The sequence below is a fragment of the Hippocampus zosterae genome, chromosome 16, assembly GCF_025434085.1.
Source record: "Hippocampus zosterae strain Florida chromosome 16, ASM2543408v3, whole genome shotgun sequence".
Lineage (NCBI taxonomy): Eukaryota > Metazoa > Chordata > Actinopteri > Syngnathiformes > Syngnathidae > Hippocampus > Hippocampus zosterae.
Window position 1 is genome coordinate 4,632,640 of NC_067466.1, and position 23,973 is coordinate 4,656,612.

The 23,973-nt window shown below is 39.0% G+C and overlaps 1 protein-coding gene across 3 annotated transcripts in view; it reads right to left on the bottom strand.

Annotated features, from left to right (window-relative positions):
* Positions 1 to 22,908, bottom strand: part of robo3 (roundabout, axon guidance receptor, homolog 3 (Drosophila)) — a 216,117-nt gene extending 193,209 nt beyond the window's left edge. For 2 of the 3 annotated variants that reach the window (XM_052046220.1, XM_052046222.1), the window contains exon 1: positions 22,402 to 22,908. In XM_052046220.1, coding sequence (XP_051902180.1) covers positions 22,402 to 22,552 — 151 coding nt within the window. In that variant the 5' untranslated portion in view covers positions 22,553 to 22,908. The remainder of the gene's footprint in view (positions 1 to 22,401) is intronic. The other variant, XM_052046219.1, reaches the window with a different exon arrangement.
* Between the last annotated feature and the right edge of the window lie 1,065 nt (positions 22,909 to 23,973).

The window sequence follows — 23,973 nt, forward strand, 5'->3', positions numbered from 1 at the left end:
AGCCAGAGCCGGAATCAAACCGTGCACTTTTGCATTGTGAGGCTGATGCTCCAAATAGTCGCCCACGGGGCCACCCATGAGTATGATAATAATAATAATATCATAACAAATCTGAATTGTTTTTCTCAGTCGTTTCAGAAAGGGAACCTAGAATTTTATATCCATGTATCTATACATGGAGTGAAATATTTCAAGCTTTTATTTATTTTTATTATTATTAATTTCAATGTCAACGACAAATTAAAAATTGAAGTTCAAAGTCTGTGAAAATATAAGACCAATCAAAAAAGATGTTTGAAGCACAAAGGGCAGATTTCTGAAAAGTATGTCAATTTCTACTGCTACTTGGTTGCGCTCCCTTTGCATGGGTTACTGAACCCATGCACCGTCAGTGGCTTTGAGGGGATGAGCCTGCGGCACTGCATGAGGTGTAATTGAGTAAATTAGCTGATTAGGGTGTGGCACCTTCGGGTTCGGTAAGCCATAATCATTAAGAAACTAAGGACTGAAATAATACCGTCTATGTCAGTGGTCACCAACATGGTGCCCGCGGGCACCAGGTAGCCCGTGAAGACCACTTGAGTAGCCCGCCAGTGCCTGGACATTGTGATTTGCTAGTAGAAATTATGATTTAAAAATGCAAACATTGGCAGTACTGTGAGACATTTCGAAACACGATCAAAGTCTGACAATTTAAATCATCAAGTATTAAAAATAACACATCCTCATATTATTGAAGGTATTTTGGACAAATATGTTATTTCAGACGTGTATCAATTTGGTAGCCCTTCACACAATCGGTACACATGAAGTTGCTCTCACCCTCAAAAATGTTGGTGACACCTGGTCTATGTTATGGTATATTATGGTTCCACATTATGAGCTTCACTTTCTGAAATGATTGACACAAACATTGTACTATTTCACAATACTTTTTTAAAGACAAAATCCCTTTACAGTTGTAACTTGCCCAACATGTTAAATATGCTTACTAAAAATAACAACTGAAATGTAGGACTTCCTGTTTGTATTGATTTAAAAACACATGTTGACATGGGGGAGGATGTCTCAAGCCAGGACAAACTTCCTGTATCCTGCATCCTGCGCGCAACACCTGCTTGAATCATTGCAATTGTATAAGACACATGCAGATACACACTCAGCCACATCGACTTGGTCTGAGTGTGAATGAATGAATAAATGCCGTGTATATACTAAACTTGTCAACTAGCTCCTAAAGCAAGAGTTGAGACCGTAATTAAGTTGAAATGTTTGAACCAATCCAACATTTTTATGTGTATTTTGCCCTTTCAAGGAAAGTGGTTACTACAGTGGACAGCTTATGTTCTCAGGTTGCAGGTTGTCATTATGCATGATCGGGTTCAAGAAAAGTGACACGTCCACAGTGGATTTGATGAGACTGGCTCATACTCTGCCACAGATAGAGATTTTGAATTTTTGTGAACGTTTTTAAAGTCAAATAATGCATATAATGAAGATGCTTATCTTCAACTCAAAAGCCGAAATGGCCTTGGACTCTTCTGCACACTATTTGAGTGAACAAATGATCTCATATTTCACAGGCTGACATCATGCATGAATAAATTGTACGATCCCACGGAAAGCTACAATTTGTCATAATTATTGCGGGATCTGCAATTGAATTTGGAAGAGAAATGGCCAGCACCATAACCTGTTGAGAAGATACAATGGTAAATAGATTTCAATTTGCATAATTCTATTGTAAAATTAAAACATCTGAAGTGATTCGCCAAAGCTCAGCATAATGGCTGACAACGGCTGTAGCGTTCCGTAATTGCATTCTCCCAATTAAAATCTGAAAATAGCTTTAAACAGATCCTCCTGATCTAAAATCCAGCAGATAGCATATGCAAGTTCTTAGAAGTTAGCAATACATGTAATAAATTCAACAAAACACAACAGACTTGTATCAACTTTTATGCCACCCTTCATTTTATAGTAACAACACATCGAGAACCACATTCAGTAATCAAATCAAGTACCATTTCATTTGCTGCAACAGACCCCCTGCCTGAGATCATTAATTTCACAGGGATGCACTTTTAAGTCATTTAGTATGTGGAACTGTTTCCTTCAATGCATTTATCAATTGAAGGGGTTTAATTACACACGCTATTTCTTAGAATTGCCTTTTTTTTTTTTAGTTTCACCGTGTTCTGTTTCTACATTTAGGCTGCGTTCACACTGCAGCTCACTGCCAATTATTTTGCACATTCCAATTTAGATTTTTTTTCTCAAATTTGATCTGGGCTTGTTTCGTATATGTATACAGTACAGTATAAAAATGTATGTGAGGCATGAGCAGTATGACGCTCATTCGCACACATCCGACCCATACGTCATCAAAAGTCAAATATGCGCATCGCACAGGCAGGAGGGGCGCTCGGAAAACTACTACATCGTCTGTTAATCTGCAAAGTTGTTTTGAGTAACAGTTGTTGTCTTTACATTTGACGTTAATTTAATCCTACTTAAAATATGAATCATAAAGCGGACATCCGGTGATAGGAAATTAGCCACCGAGCTGGTTCATTTGTTTCGCGATGCAATCATATGACGTCATTTTTAGTGGACGCCTCATTACAAAAATGAGGAGCCTTTCCTCATATCATGAACTCAAAATACTTCTACAAACAGTTCATTCATTATATTGCCGTATTTTTTTTCAATACAACGATCCACAACCATTGTGCTGTGGCGAATTAGTGTGCCGTGAGAGATCATGGAAAGCGCTGTCATCCCCCTGATTTAAAACTGGCTGCTGAAACGTGAAGTAATTATTTTTGGATGCATAATGATGAGAATGTTAAAGCCACACCATGAGAAATGACCACCCCCAAAAACGTAAAACGAGAGTAAAAAGAAGAACATTACAATATAAATGAAACGCATGATAATGATTGCTGATGATCTTCCTCTTCACTTAGACCTTGCATGAAATATGTCTACTGAGGGTGCATACAAAGATGGCATTTGACATTCAGATCTGAAATCTCAACAAAAGCAAATGGCCTCACGGAGTCTACACACAAACACGTAGCAATTTGAAATTGGTGGGGGCGTTGCCAAATGCCAGGAAGAATGATGGATGAAAGTATGTATGCGGCTGGGATGGGCCAGAAAGCGTCCCCAAACCGTAACGCCCTCTCATCTGCTACATTCATCCTAACAATATGAAGCCAACAAATATTCTGATAAGCAAATGTATCGAGCTATCGTACAGCTTGAACCTTGGAGGCAATTTGAGAATCGGCACTAACCATCAGTCCATTCTAAGTTTTGAACTGTAGGTTCATCTGTCCACACGGCCGCTTATGTTGTGCTGTGTTGCAAGAAGCACATTATCTAGCCCCCTCTAGTGGCCAAGAGCAAAAACATCATCTGTTGAAGCTTGGGGGTGGCATTCAACTTTTCATTGATGAATGTTTCCCAGCCTTTGCGCAAATCCAAAAAAATAAACAAGGAATCTACTCCCCTGGTAGTGTGAAATTAACTTTTGATACATTTCCATTCTTTCTGTGTAAAACCAAAATATTTTATGGTTCAGTATGTCTAATGTTTTTTATTTATTTATTATTGTACATTATTGTATTCCGTGCATTCCGTAAATGCACCTACAATTGTAAGGTGACACTTCAAATAAATCATTTAGTTTGGCATCGTAATTACAGTTATAGGTGGCACTACAAATAAATCATTAAGTTTGCCACGGATGGTAAAGTAAATCTAAAATAGGCAGGATATGGCTCTCGAGGAATCGGAGTTCCCTACCGTGGTCTCGGTTAGGGGCCACTGCGTTCCGAGTGAAAAGGAGGGCTGCCTCATCAATAAACACGTTTACCACAGAGACAGCTTGGTTCCATACTGACCTCTGCTGTTAAATATAGGTATTACAAAGAAAGGGGGTCCGTTGAATAAATAAATACAATACAATACATGCTGATTTATGTGTCTTATTTCAGCATAGAGTATTTCAACATTCATTTGAACACACACACACACACGCACACACACACAGACACACACACACAGATTCATATCTTCATTTTTGGCCAAAATTGCATCATTCTGAAATCATCAGGGAACGTCTGGAGTGAGTTGGCTGCACTGAAAGTAAAGGGGCCAAATAATCTCTCATGCCTCAATTTTGGGTATTTTATTCCTTGAATTTTGTGATGAATTGCGTTTGGCCACCTTGTTCCCCTTTGCTTCTGGAAATACAGTAATTTTATCGGTAATTGTCTTCCATCATTAACCTCAATGGGCGGCTAATAGGTGGATCTCGCGCTCATCACCACCAATCAAATGATTTGTCCTGCATGACTGAGACTGACGCATTCAATAATTTAATGAAGCATACCAATTTAGTGCAAGTGGGCGATTAGGCGATCATAATACTAATAATAATAATCTATGTATCTCATACAACTGATAATAAAAATACTACAATTAGGACAAAACCGGTGTACAGCTAGATAAATTTGAATTGTATACATAGTTTTGCCCTCATTCATTTTTGGGAAAACATAGATCACAAAATAATATGGAACAGACTACTTATAAAATAAAGACATACAAATAAAAAAGACAGCAACAAAATAAAATCATCTAAATTGTAGAATTGACTGACATTCAGACATGGCTTTCGTGACCGACAGTACTTGTGTACCACTGCTCTCCACCAGAGGTCAGACTTGCTCTTTTACGCAACGCGAGTCGATGTTTTGTTTGTTTTTCGTCAGTTGCTGATAAATAATGTTTGTTTTTTTTTTGTCTCTTCGGTGTCACACATTCACGTACTCTTTTGTAATTGAGTTGAAATTATGTTTAATCAGGAAAAAAAAACTATCGTAAACGTACTTCAAAATATATTGTTGTAGTTTTTTCTCCAACACTACATGGAGTTCTACCGAGCCCCAAAGGTGACAAAGGAAAAAAGAAACAACTGCAGTTCAACTGTCAAAACTCGCGTACGTGGTAGATGAGGGAAAATGGGACTTGAAAAGGCAAACAGAGATATAAAAAGAAACAGACATCCTGACCAGGACACTCACTTTTGTTCTTTCTTAGATTTATCAACTACATAAATATTTGCTTCACAGAGATTCAGCCACAAATTAGGCCTTTGTTATACATTGATACTGTTGACACTTCAGTGAGTCATCGCTTCCATAGTTTCATTCTTCCTCTCAGTCACTCTCTTCACACAGCTGCTTTGCTCCCTTTGTGTCCAGGTGAGCACAGCTGTGCTCCAAGGTTAAGGTGACGTGATGCCACGCTATGAGATCATCTTTAATCACCAGGGATTCACTTCCTGCAGTGGTGAGGTCATTCGCAGACGGCCCTCTGCCACATTTGTCTTTTACAAAACGCTGTTCTCATTATGTTAATACATTTTACTTAATAAACTATAAGACAAAAAGTGTTTGAATGAGCAAATAATATTCATATTCTAAGATAACAGAACATTTATATATTACATAAATAAATACATTAATTCAACCTACGATGCAGTCATTTGTTGTAAGGTCACTTGTTAAAATGATCATTTACAATCATTTAATTTAGGTGTGCTTTGGTTTTTAACCAAATTTTAACCCTCCCACATAGCTAGGATATACTGTACTATAAGTAACAAACAAAATCTTGGAAACACCGAATATGATCCTGATGCTCCAAACTTCATTTCAAATATAAATGTTCATTTCAATGAAAATTAAAAACCAAAACTGAGCTTTATTATCTTCCCAATGTCATGTATAGTGTGAGAATTTAATTGCCGTTTGAATGATAAGCCATTTATTTCAGACGAATCCATGGCCAACATTTTTGAATAAAAGATGAATAAAATGAATCATTAAAGAAATACAAAGTACAAATTAACAAAACTATTATAAAAAATACATACTGTACATCGTAAAATCTTAAGCAAAGATCAGAGGTCAACGACCCAGCATGCTTAAAAGTGCAGAATCACTTATTTATATAAATATTTTTTTAACCCAGCAGGGCTTGCACAAAAATGATATTAACATATAGCAATTCTTGAATTATACTCTACAATAGTAGCATCAATAAAAAAGTAAAAGATTAAAAAAAAACAAATCGGTTAAAAAAGATGTTGTTTTTTTGTAAATGTAATATTCAAATAAAAGGACTTTTCACTTCTTCTTCTCCTGCAAGTACTGTTACTATTCCAAGTACCTAATATCTAATGTTTTTAAATGACACTAAGAACATTTTTACAGAAGATTAACTACTAGGAAACTGTCCATCTCTGAATAACATTAGCAGTACATATTTAAGATCTTCAATCCAATTTACATAACAAAAACACATAATAAGACCATTTTAATAAGTCATCGTATGTTCTACAATTTGTCCGCAGTATTGTTTGCATTATTTTTAGCCGTTTAACTTTCTTACATCTTCAGTAATATGACAAGTTGTCTGCCTCAGAAAATAAACCAACATTTTGAAAAATAACATGAAAAGAAAAAAAATATCTCCAACTTTCATGAATGCATCAACATTACGAAACTGCCATTTTGTGTGGCAACACACTGCAAGAAACACATATTGTGACTTTAAATCCACCATTTTCATATTGAACTGAAAATGTTTTCCCCCCCTCCCCAGAAAGTAATGAAGCAAAAATATTTATTTTAATTTTGACCAACCACTTGAAGTAAATTGGTTTGCCTCACCTCAAGAAATTAGTTTATACATAGTTACACATTTCAGGTGTCAGTGAGTGAATTACATTGCATATGTAGGAATTTGGTGGAACCTGAGCATCAAGGACGGAATGTTAAAGAATGAGCACATCACAGTGCACAAATAAGTGTTATAAATCCGGCAATTATAACATGTTTATGAAACTGAAATCTTACTGTATTCTTCTTAGAAGCACTTTTGTAAATGTATTTTCTGCACTGTAAGGTGCACCTGAAAGCATTCAATTTAATCAAAAGCCGACAGTGCGCCTTAAAATCCGATGTCTCATATATGGATCACTATTCTGATTTCTTGGCCGTAGTATTTCAAATGTTCTGTAAAGTACAGAACATTTAGCAATTCTTGTCACAGCTGCAGCAGTTGTGAAAGCCCAAAATAAATAAAGCTTTATTGTATTGTACTGTATTCCCTCTAATGTAGCTCCATCTAGTGGATACGTAAAGCAACCACAGCCACGATTGCAGCCTCTATGCCAGTGGTGTCAAAGTCAAATGCAAGGAGGGCCAGATAAAATATTTTGCTGCAAGCTGAGGGCCGGACTGATCGAATGTTGATTGAAAATTTTAAAAATGACCACATATAGTTTATTGAACCAAAGTTAATTGACTGAAAATCTAACAAATACATTCCAATATGATCAGATAAATAAAGCAACATTTTCTTATGGCTCTGTCAGTCAACTTTGATTTTCAACAGGCACAAAAACAAATTTCCTTTGTATAAAAATACCCATAACATGAATGAAAGAAGCCGGTATTATTCAAAGCACCATCAATAGCCCATATTTTCTCTTTTAGCAAAAGTAGCTAAATTTACTTACAAGAAAAACAAATAATAGCAATTTTCAATCATTTACTCAAATAAAATATTTTTAAAACATAATTTGATTTAAATACAATAAAATAAAGTGCAAATATTTATTAACCAAAAACAACACTTCAAGGAGAAATAACATACAGTAGCGTCCAATTAACAAACGGATAAAAATAAAAATAAAGTCCACAAACGGTCTGCGAGAAGCTGCAAAACAACAGCAAGTCACATAGAGCAACATATAGAGTTCTGTACTCCATGTACAGGTATATTTAAAAATGATATTTTTTTTATATGTTTGAAAAAATCCGTGAAGCACTGAACCCGCGATAAACGAACCGCAAAGTAGCGAGGGATCACAGTATTATACTTTAATTTTTTTTAACTTGAAGTGAGTAAAAACTCTTAATATGTGATTGCATAGTAATATTCACTTCTTTGAGGCTGAGGCTGATACTCGGTGGTGTCTTATCTTTTCGACAAGTTCATCGATATTTGGGGTCAGGCTCTGAGCTGAGCAAATCCTCAATATTGAGTGAAGGTGTTCAGCTCAGTTAAGTTGACTTCTGTGTGATGTTTTGTTCAGCTTCATCAAAGAAAGTAGTTTTTCACACAGGTATGTGCTGCCAAACCTTCGACAATGTTTGATCAGCCTGGGTGCGCAGCTGGGCCACTGTGTCGGGGAGGAAACGGGCAAACTGCGCAGCACCCACTGCCGTATCTTTTTCATGCATAGGATGTAAAGCCAAAAACTCCTGTCACGCTTAGGCTGGAGTCCACTCCGCGGATCAAAATTGACAACTGGGCAACATCAGAAACTTTAGCGTTCTCATCCACAGCCAAGGAAGATGCGATGACATCTTTTCCGCTTTTCACAAGCTGCTCTTTTAGATGAATGGACAACTGCTCTACTTGCTCAGCAATTACATTTCTGCTCATGCTCACGTTTAAAAAGAGTTGCTTTTTTTCGGGACTTTAAGTATACAGTTTTTAATGAAATCCCCCCCCCCCACCATGTCCATATTCTTGATTTGTTTGCGTGTTTCGTTTCATGATGTCGTCTCAGATTACACTCTTTCAATACCGCCACACTTTCTCCGCACAGGTTTTCTAGCTATGTCCATAAACGTGTACTCCGACTCCCACCTTGTTTGAAACCCCCAATTATCAGTGTCCATCTTCCGTTTTGCCATTTTTGATAGGTATCTGCAAGCTAACCTCACTGGTAATGGAACGACTGCCACACTAATATTGAAATAAAGTGGCCACTGCTTGGCGTGTCACCGTTGCATTGTGGGAAATGTAGTATTGGTGTGTGTAAAAGATCTGCGGGCTCCCGGCTTGCTGCGGTCTGCGGGCTGGTTCTAACAATAAATCAATATCATCCAAGGGGCCACTGAAAACATTCTCCCGGGCCGGATCTGGCCCGCGGGCCGGCACTTTGACATAAGTGCTCTATGCTATGCGCCTTATAATGCGGAAAATACGGTATTGTATTTGCTTTCACGTAGCGAGGCCGGAAAAAAAGTAATTATATGTAGTTGCATTTTGAGAAGTTTTGATGATATTCATATCTGAAAAATACTTGTTTTCTCTTTATTTTACACGATAAGCTATTTTTTTCTATTTCACAGACAAGAGTCTCGGATAATGGATGGATTTTTGTTACCCATTCATACTCACTGAGAGCAAAAAGAAGCTGCTGGTTAAAGATGACCGAGTAGCCTCTGGGACTAATGAGTACAAATGAAGAACCCCAGCAGGTGTGTGTGAGTGGGTGTACATAGATTAGAGTTATGATTGTGCACGTGTCACATTGTTATAATGAGACTAATTGCATGTGAAATGTGTGTATACACTGCGTCTTGGTGAGGTGAGGGGGGTCTTTGCCACCCACATGTGTAAGTCATATTAAACTTTCATTAGTGCCCAGACACGATGAACTCCCCTTTGTTAGGAAGAACCCTCAGCTCAAGAGTTACTGGACCTCTGACCACTAAGCTCTTGGCTCTGTATCTCTTCTCTACCTGTAATTGGCTGCCCACTATTTCCAATCATTCCCGCAACCCTCGCAGTGCTGTTTCCATAGCAACGTAGCCTTAACCTTCTGCCAGTCAGCCTCACTGGCGTCATTCCCTCTGTTACGCTCAATGCCCCGCTCCACCCAACACCCAGCCATCCCACCACGGTCATCGTTACTCCCAGCCTGGGAAATCAGCCTAATAAATAGCTTTATGGAAATCAAGCCAGTGAGCAACAGGTAAAACTGCCAATCTTAATACATATATTAGGATGCCTGGAAAATGTCATCAGAGTACCTTCTTGCCCAGTGGCCACACAGATACTCTCACTTCACTTTTCGCTCACATGGCGCAGGGAAGTCTGCCTTTGTGCCTCTCACTCAATGTTGTCCTTCAGCTTTCTTTCAGTATCTGTCCTCTGTGATGATTCTTCGTAGCATAATGCAGCGATTATACTCCTCTTCAAATCAGGCTTTTTCAAGTTCAGACATGACTTTTTTCAGTAAATTTTTAAATTACGTTGGTGTTGTTAATTCACAGTAGTGCATTGTGTGAAGGTTTTCTCCTGGATATAAAATACAATTTCTTCTTCTTGTTGTGTACAGATTCTAGCCTCTGAAAAAAAAAGTAAAAAATATCACAGCACAAAGAATGTTAACAATGAAAATGTTTAAAAATGTATTCTTCGCTCCTTCCTCGCTCATCGGACTCTTGTTGTCAATCAGGGCTTACATGATGTGTTGTGGAGTGAATTTCTTCACACACACGCACACACGCACGCACACACACACAGACACACATGTACAGTGCCTTGAAAAATGATTCTTAGCATGCCCTACAAAAAGTAGCACATAATTGTGAAGTGGAAAGAAAAAGGCAGAGTACATAATTTTCAAAATTTCTGGCAAATCATAATCCAAAAAATGCGATGTGTATTTCCACATGTGTCCCTGCGTCAAGACTTTGGTCAGCCACCTTTCTCTGCAATGACAGATGCAGATCTTTTGGGTTATTCTCTCCCAGTTTTGGACATCTTGACACTAAAATTGTTGCCAATTCTTCCCACGCTTTTATGTGAGCAGTGATTTTCTTGCTGAAAACGGAATGTTATTTGGATGTAAACTTTGGCTGGGTCATTTTAACAGATGGATGTTCTTAGATTGTACATATTCTTCATATTCTGTTATCAAAACCACTCGTATAAAACATGAGGGCTGAGGGCCAGATCCGGCTCACGATATTATTTCATATGGTCTGTGATGGCAAATCATGTCTGTTGACTTCACGTTGACCTTGAATTATTTCGTCACTTTTAACACCACTGAAATGTGATTATACTGCTTTTTTTGTTACCAATCCAAACCCTTTTAAAAAAATACTTGAAACGATACTAAGAAAAAAACTTAATTTCTAAAGATTTTCCAAATCTGTCAATTCCAGCACGCACGCGATCCTCGTCAAGATACACGGATCAGATAATGGATGGATGATTAAATAAAAATATGATATTTAGACTTGTCAGACCACAGAACACCTTTCCACTTTGCATCCATCTTCGGACGCGGAGAATTGTTTTTGTGCAGCCATAAAACAATAAATTAACTTTCTACTCTTTGTTTAATCCGTTGTGTCTTGAAAGTAAATAAATATCAATAATATTGGTGTTTCAAATTTTTTATGAGCACATCTCCGAACAGTAGCACAAACACTGTTGAGAGCCATTCCAAAAAAAAAAAAAGTATGAGATCAAATATCACTGTGGCAATGACATAATCATATATACTGTAGCCTTTGTAATTTACAAGTAGCTTAGCCTCAAAGTTATCATCTTTCATATTCGGATTTGACGGTGAAAATAATGTGTGTGTAATACAAATTCAATCATAATATTTAAATACAAACAGAAACCAACTACAACGTGAGACAGGATAAATAGATATTCTTGAAGAAACATATGGGATGGTATTTATACAAAATCTGCACATCTCTGCATGCTAAAACAAACATGAATTAATACTGCAAGGATTCGGTCTGATTTAGGCGACAGAAGGACATTAAGATATTATGTCTTAGCACTATAGGCGGGTGTGAATTGTGCTGATTCTCCAGGGTTATCATTAACATTATTCTTTCCCAACAAGGGATTCAAAGGATTACCTGCATTATGATTTGGATTATGTGAAAGGGATTTTGACTTCCATTTTATTTGTATGTCAGCTCACACTATCTAAATACCTGTGAATTCTTTATTGGTGGCACTGGGCAGGTGTGAGTGGCAGGGGGCCACGTGAGTAATGATGTCAAGAGGGTGAGAGGGGATTTGAAGATGGGTCAAGGGTTGCAACCTCTCTTGTGACCCCGGAGTCATCGGTGCACTTAACCCCACGTTTTGACTGACCCCACTGCCCCCATTGCACACTTGTGCATTAACTCCAATCACAATGGCTCGCTTTTTTTTTTAATAGAGTGAGAAAGGCAGTTATTGAGACTGAACACTGATGGATGGTAACTTTAATTACGTAGTTACTGTTGATGAAAGCTTCGTTGCGTCAATTATAGACCACAGATAATCTTGACATCATCTTCCAATTATATTAGAAAACGTGGCGATGAGAATAAGTACCATATATTGATGGATGAGCACTTTTGCAAAATTCTTCTCACCAAAAACGTTTCAGACAAAATGTACTGTATATACTATACCTATACAGTACTGAATATATATGTATCTCTCTATGGCTTCAAGAAAGAATTACACACTTAATGGTTGATTTAACACAATCCAAATCAACATGTCAAACAGAGAATCTCATATTCTTTCATTCTGTCATCTTCCCTTCATATAGTTCATATCAAATATTTAAGTTACTATTATTTGTACCTAAATGACAGTAAAAGAAAGTAATGAACCACTACTTTACGAACAAACCAGTTCAATATATACAGGTCAGCAATTGAATTTGAAGGCCTCTTTACAACGAATTGAATTTGAATTTTAGCTCAAGGACGCCAAAGCGCCACAGCAGCATTAGCATGAATGTTACAATAAGAAATAACATAAACAATCCTCCTGCTCCATGTTTCACAAAAATTGTCGCATTTCTTAGTTTACTTCGTTTTTGCATTTTTAAACAGAGCTGATGGGATTTTCCGTCAAGATGGGTGAACCAACGTTTTCTGTGAGGACTTTGGAGACCACTTCAGGAGAAAAATCGATTACCGGTACATAAGATCCTGTCTTTCAGCTCAACAAAATGTAGGTTTTAATAAACCAAAACTACCACCTAGTGTTAAGTCCCCCAGAAGCTTTGTGTCTTGCCAATATGCATTTTTATGTGTTTATTTTCTTATGTCTGTATGTATGTATATATTTATTTATAAACTAATTCCAGTCTTGTCATCCGTCCATCCATTTTCTGATCCGTTTATCCTCACAAGGGCTGTGGGCATGCTGGAGCCTATCCCAGCTGCCTTGCCTTGCAGGAAGAAGGAACATGAGAAACTCGAGAAATACCAAGGGCTCAGAGAGGAGCTGGAGAGAGCCTGGAAGGTAAAGGTGACAGTTGTGCCTGTGGTGGTCGGAGCACTCGGGGCAGTGACCCCCAAACTAGATGAGTGGTTGCAACAGATCCCGGGAACAACATCGGACATCTCAGTCCAGAAATGTGCAGTGCTGGGAACAGCAAGGATACTGCGCAGAACCCTCAAGCTTCCTGGCCTCTGGTAGAGGACCCGAGCTGAATGAGGGACGGACACCACCCGAGGGGTGAGATGAGGATTTTAATTTTTTATATCGGCTGGATAGCTCTGTTGGTAAGGCATCGGTTTGGCATACGGGAGACGGTAGTTCGAATCCCGCTTGGGGCAAAAAAAAAAAAAATGAGCACATAACACCATCCAGTGTGGGTCATTGGGCAAGATCCTTCACGCTAATGCCTACCTCATACAATGATGAGAGACAATAAAACAAATGACATCCCGGCTCAGACGTCGCCCAGCCAAACAAGGTCTGCGTCAGATGCTGGGGAACCAGAGCACCTTGATGAAAAATGGGCTACTGAACAAAGCGGAGATGGGCGAGATGCGATAACATGGCTCTGTTGGAATGCTACTACTCAAGCAACCATAGTCAGAGGGGTTACATGCAGAGATGTGGGCTAAATGGTTACTTCAGAACCCACAGTCGTCACGGTTGACAACGAAACAACTAGTAGCTCAGTGTAAAATAAATATATATATAATATATATATGTGTGTGTGTGTGTACATATATATATATATATATATATATATATATATATATATATATATATATGACTCATCTGAAGTGGCCTTCGGTGAAGTGGGATTGATCACCTGTGTCAAACATGCATTCGGGAGAAGGCAAAACCAGAGTTCAAACCTTATAGAGAAATCTATGAACAAAATTGTATCATGTTTAAAGTTTCGGTTAATTTGGGCATGTCTGGACATGCTCAGTGCAGAGGTGTTGGCCGTTTGGGCGGAGGGCCTTTTCTTGAGTAATCACGTCAAAGCAAGGGGGGGCGAAGGCTAGATTCAATCACAGAGTGGGAATAAACTAATTGGGAACAAAGAGTTGTTGAATACCAAAAGACAGTTTGGGAACAGCTTACGCGCCCAGGTGGACATTTGTCATCAGCAAACTCTGTGACTTGTGTATTCGGGTAGATCAGATCACTACCGAGGGGCCGGACCGGGGGGCGCGATATGCAAATCTCTGGGGCAGTGTGTTTCTTGTATTTTGCAATAAAAGTTCGAACCGGCGGAGAGGGAACCGAGTGTGTAGCATCGGAGCAACTAACCGTCGTTCGCTCTCAGAGATCCGCTCCCGCCGATATTGAAGATAATTTTCCTGTGTGCCGAGTCATTTCTTTAACTTTGTCCGAGAAAATCTCTGACAAAACCTGAGACAGATGGATTAGTTTGCCCACGAGGAGTGAGAATCCAGTGGGCCAAAATACCTGTTGACAGGTGCAAAATTGTCATGATGAGGTACAGAAATTATTAGATTTTAGCGATTACCTCAAAAGATTTTTCAACAATGTTTTAAATGGATCATCATATTTTGTCCAAGCCATTTTTCATCACTAAGTAAAAAAAATTATAATAAATGTCCATAATTTAAAATGTAATATTACATATATTTCAAATTATTTCTGTGATCATCGTGCGTTTCTTGACGAAACAAATTTCTAGCAATTCTTTGTAGTTTATAAATAAAAAAAACAGTCTGGAATAGTGGATGTGAAAAGACGATTTCAGCATCATCTACACGCCAGGATAAACCCGCATTATCATAATCCAGTTTTACCAACCGTCCGGATATTGTTTTCAATGTCATAGTAAAAATTAAAATTCATCGTCGTGCTACATCTTCTTATCTACGCTTTTCTTTTTGCAAGGTTCTCTATTCCTGCCCCCATATGGCACCTCATGAGTAAATTTAAGCGCTGTCTTATATCCTAATCACCATCCAATCTGGCTGCTCTCACCAGCCGACAAATCCTCGCCGTGATGGAAGAAGTTGTCCACGCTTCTATTAGCATATGCAGAGTGGTGCTCTCCTGCCTACAAAGTAGAAAACCTTGGCCTTTTATATCTTACCTTCATCCCCGTCACGTCCGCAGGCTCGCCACAAATGCTCCCTCATTTCCATTCCTGCTCGCATATGTACATAATTCTGCACGCATATTATTTCGGTCAGCGAGACACGTTTCCAACAGAACATTTAGAAAAATGAGCTCAACGATCAATTTTGCTTCAATCAAGAACAGAAACATGTCACCCCTATTTGACGACTTTTTTTCGTCATAAAAGGAATTTAATCAATCAGCTAGAGGCAATTTAAAAATATTTTGACTGTATACGCTATTCTGTATGTCAATCACCGTGGAACAATTGGGACAAAATCATTCTGGTGTGTTACATTTTTAAGATGATTACATCTCAAAATGCCGATTCTGTCCAATATCCGATTCTGTCCAATATAGATTTTTAAGAGGACGTACTCCTGCTGGCTTTTCCCTCAACTTTATAACCATGATGGTGTTGTACATTGCATTACATTTTATGCTTTTTTTTCCCCTAGTTTTCAAAGTTTGGACGTATTCCATCTTAGTGTTTTATTTACAAAGTAAACACTTATTTTAATATATTTTACGGGGATCCTACAGCTCGAAAAGTTGACATGATGGAGCAAAACTGAGATCAGTTTTGGATTTTGTGCCCAAAAACTGCTGTCAGACAGAACTCAACAAAAATTGTGTAATGGTCAGTTTCGGGCTAGACTAAAAAAAACTCAAATTAACTCCCTGACCCTAAAACAAAAAAGTGTAAGATTATAAGAAAATACTCTTTTGGTATGAGAGTCAATTCCTCAAATTTCAACAAAAATGTACTCTTGAGGCAAAGTCGTATCATTTCATGACAAAAATTTTCAAAGCAGAACTAATTAGGTTAAGCAGAACAAAAGTTTCATAAAATTACCTGAAAGAACGAAGAAGAGAATAAAGATTTTTCAAGATGATTATTCTGACTTTATATTTCAGTTCATGCAGAGCCTCTCTTTCATAGTATAGTGAGAGCAAAAGTTACAACAGTAAACATTGTTTTATTATTTATCATGAGAGTAGAGCAACTTTCATGACAACACAAGAAAAAAAACAATCTTTGAAGAAAGAAATCATATTATGAACACTATTTGATCAGCGTATGTGGCACACCTGTGGCATGATAGCATGAAAATAGTCATATGATGAAAATTACTGTATTTTCCACATTATAAGGCATACCTAAAAGCATTGGATGGAATATTTAAAAATGTTTTGTAAAGTGCTTTGTCACAGTTGCAGTGGTTGTGAAAGCTCCCGATAAATAAAGCTGTATTGTATTGTATTTCTATGGCATAGCTCCATCTAGTGGATGCATAATGCAACTGCAGCCACAATTGCTGCTTCTATTCTATGCGCCTTATAATGTGGTGCGCCCTATATATGAAAACAGTTTTAAAACAGACCATTCATTGAAGGTGCGCCTTATAGTGCGGAACAACAGCACTTGCTTAACTGTCGGAGACCAGCAGCCACTCTCTCTTAAAAAATCTAGCTGAATATATATTTTTCTTTCCTTTGGATTGCATCATAAATTCCAAATTCCAAAATACACAAATGAATGTATTATGATTCATTTTAATAACATCAAAGAAGATGGCCGTATATTTCATTTTCAATTCAAGGGAGGCAGCAGTGTTTCAAGATGCAGCCTCGCATTGTCCCAATAGGTTGGGGCTCGAAATAGAAATGGCCATTGATAAGCTTTCAAAGATAGGCCCTTGCTTGATGGAAAACTGATGAGTCGGCTCAAGCTTATAGCTGTTGAAATACATCAAGATCCTTTGATGGTAATTGGGAGCCTTGCTAGACCGCTGAGTTGTGGTTGAGCTGCTGAGCACCTCCTGGTGTTATTTTGCTCCTGAATAAAGCCGAGAAGCTTTCTTAATGAGAAACATGGGAGGGGCAGATGGAGAGATGAGGTGAAGGAGCGCCGACTGGATCAAGGAGAAAAAGGGGAGAATGTGCAATGAAATTCAAATTTACTCTGTCGGGTTTTTTTCCTTCTCTATTTTATATGATGGAGTCACACATTGTTGCCAAAGCAATAATTCAAGGTGAAATTGAAGTGAGGTGAAGCAGATAACAGTAACGGACAAAATGAAGAGGGGGTGAAAAACAGAGTAGGTGACAGCAGAGTGACAGGAGGCAGACTTACTTCTCCATCTGACAATTATAATATTCATTCGGCAAACGATCTTTCGAAAAGTGAATTCCAAATGATCAATCTTTAAAAATTAGTGGAATTTGTAGATGGTAAAATACGAAATACACATGAAGCGATATGAACATTTTCAAGAAACACAAAGTCGACTTCTCTTTGTGCTTCCTCATGGCAGCCTGCACATGAAACTTTTTTCCAGTGAGGACGCTGTTTTGCCGCTTTTGCCAGAATTTAACCAAGAACTGTCCAGTCTCTGCACTCTGCTACCTGAGCGTAGAAGATAAATGTTACAAGTGTGAGCCTGTGTGCTCTTGTACACCCCTTTCGTCAGACAAAGTTCAGTCTGTATCACTTTGACCCTTTTATCTGACAATCGAAAATTAGAGTGCGTATTACACGTGTCTGAAAACAGTACATTGGGGACTTGAAGAGGCGCAGGCTTTGCCTCCCCTGATCGCTTGTCCCTGAAGGTATTGCTGGAAACAACAAAACAGTTGCACAGAGCATCACGAGAGAATAAATTACAGGGCTTGTATCTGACTAGTCCATAATATGGGTTTGTTTTGGCTGAGTGCCAACCAGAAGGGTCATGAAGCCCCTTCCCCTTCTGTTCTCCACTGAAAGCCTCCCCAGTCATCAGACATTCCGTTTTGTTTCCACTACAAAGTCTCATTCACAGCCACACTGCCAACATCAACAACAGTGTGCTTCAAAAAAGATCATTTTTAATGATCCAAACACACTATATGGCAGGAAATGTGCCGTTGAGAGTGGCACACTTATTAGAATTTGCATTTGATTTTTTTAATTTCTGTGCAGCTGTGCACCCATGTCCCACGCACACGTGATGCGGAGTTACTCAAAGTGACCAAAGCCAATAATTCACACGTGGAGTCAAGCTGTGGTGAGAAGCAGAATTCATAAATGTTTGGTTGCTCAAGGAAGCGCGCAATGAATAAAGATGAATGGCTGCCTAAATACTCCGAATAAATCTATTATTAATACATATGCCATTCAAACTGAATAAATTAGGACAAAGCAGCCAGGTTGTACTTGAAAACACTGGAAACTGGAGCCAGACTGATACACCTTTTAATGCTTCCATAATTTTGTGCAACAGGTCACTACCAGCTGGATTCAAACAGCTTCTCAATGAGGATCATTAGAAAGTGCAGCCAATAAGTGAGCAAGCACTGCAGGGTTCCTTGGGAAAGAAAGCTAACCGTCCTCTCAAAGCGCCTGATGGGCACCATGCTGGTAGTCTGTCCTCTGTAAATCCACCATGGATTTTTTTTCCCCAACGTTCGTTTTGCGTCGAAAAGGCATGATGACATGAATGGGAAAAGAGGGTGCCCGTGGTGTTCCAGGCAAAAAAAAAAAGTCTAAAGTCATGCGGGTGGGGACACCTTCGAGGAATTTGAATAATGAAATATTAAACAATAATTAGGAGGGAAATATGCACAACACACACACACACACACACACACACACACACACACACAGACACACAGACACACACACACACACAGGCTAACTGGTTAATGACTCCGGAGCAGATTTATGTTGAAAAGAGCAAAGGGGAGCCTACTTGACCCAGATAAAGGGACAGATGGCGCTAACTCCCATATATTAAAGACATTCTACAATTACGCTTTGAAGCAGTGCCCAGCTCCACTTTCTCAAACGCAAAGTTGGCTCAAACGATTGCACCAAAAAAATAAAATAATAATAATAATAATCAACAGATTGCAAGATGAATCAATGCTATACTGACTGCCAAGTAAAACATGTTATGCACAATTTTTTCTTTGCTGAACACAAATAAATGACAAAATGACCTCATCAGGGATTCCCCCAATTGTACGAATTAAACTGGAGATTAAATTTGAAGACTTTAAATTGAAAATAGTGCTTTGATCGCGTTACCGACATTTTGATAGCTGGAGAAATTCATAAGGTAACACGTAATTTACATAGCCTTTGTTGGCCTCACTGTTCTAATACGTTTGGATAGGAGTGTAAATAACTGGCAAGCCAACCACCTCAATTTTTATATAGTTTGCATGTGTAATTATTGTTCTAATGCTAATAAGGAGCAAAAGAAGACATTAAAACACATTGAGTGCCAGCCATTTTCAGACCTTTGCCTTACCACGTAATTTATTATTATTATTTTAAATACAGGAAGACGTGCCTAGGATTAAATGCCTGAATTCTTAAAACACACACACACACACACACACACACACACACACACGAAAAAAAACTCTTTGGCCCCGAATGAGTTAATTAAAAAGTTGTAGTTTGTTGCCCTCAGTTGTAGTCCTTGTTAGGACTTAGGATAAGACACAACATGAAAGTGGTGGCTCCATCATCACAACTCTCAGGTGTAAATTTCAAAGACCCTTGTGGAAGAGTGGCTTATAATAGTCATGATTTGAATTGCCTTGTTTTAACCCTTTTCATGCACCTGTAACCTGATAAGATGATCACCTGTCCACTGCAGTAACCGCTGTTCTACAAAAGGCAACAGAATCCAAACTGAATGTACATGTCCTCCAAAAAGCAAGAGTGTCCATATTGATCGATAAAGTGGAGTTTCTACCGTCTTGCATGAATCACATGAGCGCATCTCCAGACTGGACTCTATTTAGACCGCCCGGAGATGAGAGTGATGAATATGTGGGTGGGATGACAGAAACCCTGATTGGGCTGCCACTTTGAATTGTGTTACAATTCATTCTGTAAATAGCGAGCCCGGTGCCTTATGTGTAAGAATATTAGTTCATGATTAAACCACAGAGCGCAATGAATGGCTTCATATCAATTAAATTGTGTTGAAAGTGACCCATTTGAGAAAAATAACAATATGAGTGTCTTGATTCCAGTAATTGCATAAGTTACGATTTAAAGTACCGTTAACTTGAATGGGCCAATAATTCAAATGCACCGCTATTACTTAGCATTTATTGCGTGACTGAATTGATTGTCACGCGCATAATTAGTTAACAGTCAGCGTCTGTTGTTGAAAAAAAACAACTGCAATAGAGGGGAAGGAAGCCAGTACGACTGAATAGATAAACTTTCCAACAGTCTACTTTTGTGCTATGCTTAAGTACATCGTTCGTGACCTTCTAAATTGATTATCGGGCCTCAGTGATTTTCATTTGTAGATCCAAATTGACCCGAGCTGTCCTCCCATAGCCTTTCTGTGAGGTTCTCAACTGGGAGCACTCAGTAAGAACGGCGGCCCCCACTCCATCCAACTATCCAGTGATGACTCATCACATCATGACTGAGGAACTCTATCACTAGTTTGATGATTTAAAATGTGGTGTTTAGGCAATAATTACATAACCTGCAATGGATGGGATTCTTTTAGCGCATTTTTTTCACCACTACTTGCTGAAACAGGTGGTGATGCAGATTTTTTTTCCACCATTTATTTTTTTCCCCCCTATGGTCAAACCACTACAAACGCGACATTTTGAGTCAATCCTACCCCGCCATCCTTTTTCTGACCTCTCAATATTTACAGACGCAAGCTAAAGATTTTTCGAGGGACTATTTTCGATGGTCTGCGGAAGACAGAAGCAGGAGAATATGAAACCTGACTCGCACGAGGCACGTTTGTCTATCATCCCGTACTGTTCGGCGCTGAATAGGTTCCTCTCAATACATTTCTTGTCACTCCCTGCCTCATGTGTTTGATGTCTCATTGGACACTGAGAGAAAAGACGGACCTCAATCTACACTCCATTAGTCATTGTGGTTTGGATGGGAATGAAAAGTGTATGGCAAATAAAAGCTAGAGATTTAACATATCGATGCAGCTTAAGGTATGGCTGGGGGAGTGGAGTTCTACAAATCTCACTGCCCAAAAAAGGTACTGCTCTCTTTCCTCTGTGACAGAATACACTCATCTAAACTGGACCTCAAGTGCACAAATGATAAGAACCAGCTGAAACAAAAAATGATAAAATCAATATGTGTGTTCAGGATTCATTGTTCTTGCACTCCATGTCCCACGTTTGCTTGATAGAGTTGATACAATCGAATTGGAGAAAAGCATAGCGGGGTGTCACTACATTAATAAATAAACATGACAAAAAGTGACATCCATTCCCATAAAACCCAGCAGCTTCAGTCAACCAGTTTCAGGTTTGAGAGTTTGAGTTTCACTTTTGAATGGAGGTCCACTCCATCACGTGTGACAGCAGGCGGCGTCACTGAATGGAGCGAGAGAGATGCATTGCAGATGAAATGACACAAAGGCAGCTCAAGTGTTACTTTGTTGTACTTTTGGACAGTCATCGGAGTTGGAGTGATGAGAAAATTAGTTCGGGGGACACAAGGCATGGCTTTAGGATGGATGTCGGGACCAAAAAAAAATGAATAAAAAATCAAGCAGAAACTTACAACTAATGTTATATTGTATAATATAACCATTGGTAATAATGCTTTTTGAAACTAAGGTAAGCATGTTTTCAAGTAAACATAATTACCTAGTCCATTGTAAAAAAACGTTTTAACGCTTAAATGCAAAAATAATGATAATCTACGTCAAATGTTTTTCTGAACTGTTTTCATTAATCTTTAGGCATGAAAAAAGAGAATGACAGTGGATGGCAACACACATAAAGGTCCATTGTAGCGGGTGATGTGCAAATGTGACATTAAGATGAATTCATATAAGAGAAAACAAAATTTGAATTGCCATCCACTCTAGCAACCGCTGTCCCTCAAAGGGTTAAATTCTATCATGAGAATGCCATCTAATTTAAACTCCAAACTCATATCACTTCGATTTACTCTCCTTTTCACTTCCCTCCCGCCTCCGCTATGAATTACCATCACAAAAGATGCAACCTTGTAAGTGTTTGTGTCCTATTCTCAAGAGAAGCCATGTGTCCTTTTGCATCGTTGCTGTCAAGTGTGAAAAGGGCAACGCACAAAACCAAAGCAGATGCGAAAGGCAAATTTGACTCTCTTACCATTGAAGACAGTGAAGTTTCCCCAATCGAGCAGAGAGCTGTTGAAGGACGGCAGGGAAGTGTTGAAGAACGAATCGGTGCCGTTGGGGTTTCGGATGGTGTCGGTGAACAGGTTCATCTGCAGGAGGGTCTTGAGCAGATACCGCAGCATCTTGCCGACCACTCCAGCCCTTGAAGGCTCTCTATTACACCAGTCCTGTCAAAAGTGACTGCTGCAAAACTCCGGTGCCTCTTATCTGTGTTTTGAAAAGTTCCAAAAGTGCCTTTTTTACCCTACATCAAATCATAAGAAAATATGAGATCTTATGAGAACTAAAAGTCTCCATTTGACGGAATACTGAGGACAATTTTAGTTGATTAATGGAATATAGACGTCAGCTTCAGGGGGTGGGCGACCACCCACTGATTGAGTCCAGGTCCTTCCCAGTATTGGATTGTTCCTTCCTCCTTTCTTCTTTTGTTCTGCGATCACATAACTTCACATGTTTCCTATCACACACACCCACACACAAAAAAAACCCCTCTGACTGGTGTAAAAGAATCCACCAATGTGTTGATGACCCTTTTGGATTTGCTGCTCTCCTCTCACCAACCCCTCCCTCTGGCTCCTCCTGTGCACCTCCCTCCCATCTCTTTTCCTCTCTCTCTTGCTTTCTCCATGCGTATGAGGTGTGTGTGTGGAGGGGGGGGGGGTGCGTGAGTAATCCCAGGGGTCCGCAGGAGAGGAAGATCGCAGGTGCTGTGGGCAATGAATGTTTAATTATTATATTAATAATCATCCCAGGAGGCTTTGAATGAGGGTGGTGGAGGAACAAGGGAAAATAGACGGATCGTCACTGTCACTGTACTGTAAACTACACACACACCCACACACACCCACACACACACACACACACACACACACACACAAATGGTAAAAGTCAAACTCCTGCTCTGTTTATTCAAAGATTGGGCATTCAAAAATTATTTCATTCCAGATACTGACTTCAAGAAATACTTGGATGGAAAGTCACACGTCATCCATCGACCACTCCCGACTTTTGTTGTAAATAAAAACCTGCATAGTATTTAACCCTTTTGGGGACAGCTGTGACTACAGTGGACAACTAATCATGTTATCACGTTACAGGGTGCATGAAAGGGTTAAAAGCATTTGAAATGATTAATTGTCATTTTCCAACAAGAATTTGCATGTAAAGTATTACAGTACGACTGCAAATTTTATTCTGAGACCACATTCTTCCCACAACGTGCACAAACAATTTAAAAGTTGAAAGCGTGAAAGTAAATGGCAGTTCCTGTGGAGATACGGAGATACGCGAGTCTAAATTGTGGTGATTGTAGTCCTGCTGCATTGTAATGTCACACCTTTTTATGCCTCATGTGTGCATCCGCATATTGATGAATGTGCCCCTCATCAAGCCAAGCGCTCTGTAACTATAACACAAAGTCGACAAATCATCATTGACACGTATGTGCGATAGAAGCAGTATGGTCGCATGTGGCGACTGGACCCCCCGCTGACAGCCTTAGTGTGAGTCCTAATAACGCCGGCCGTCGCCAAACCCCTTC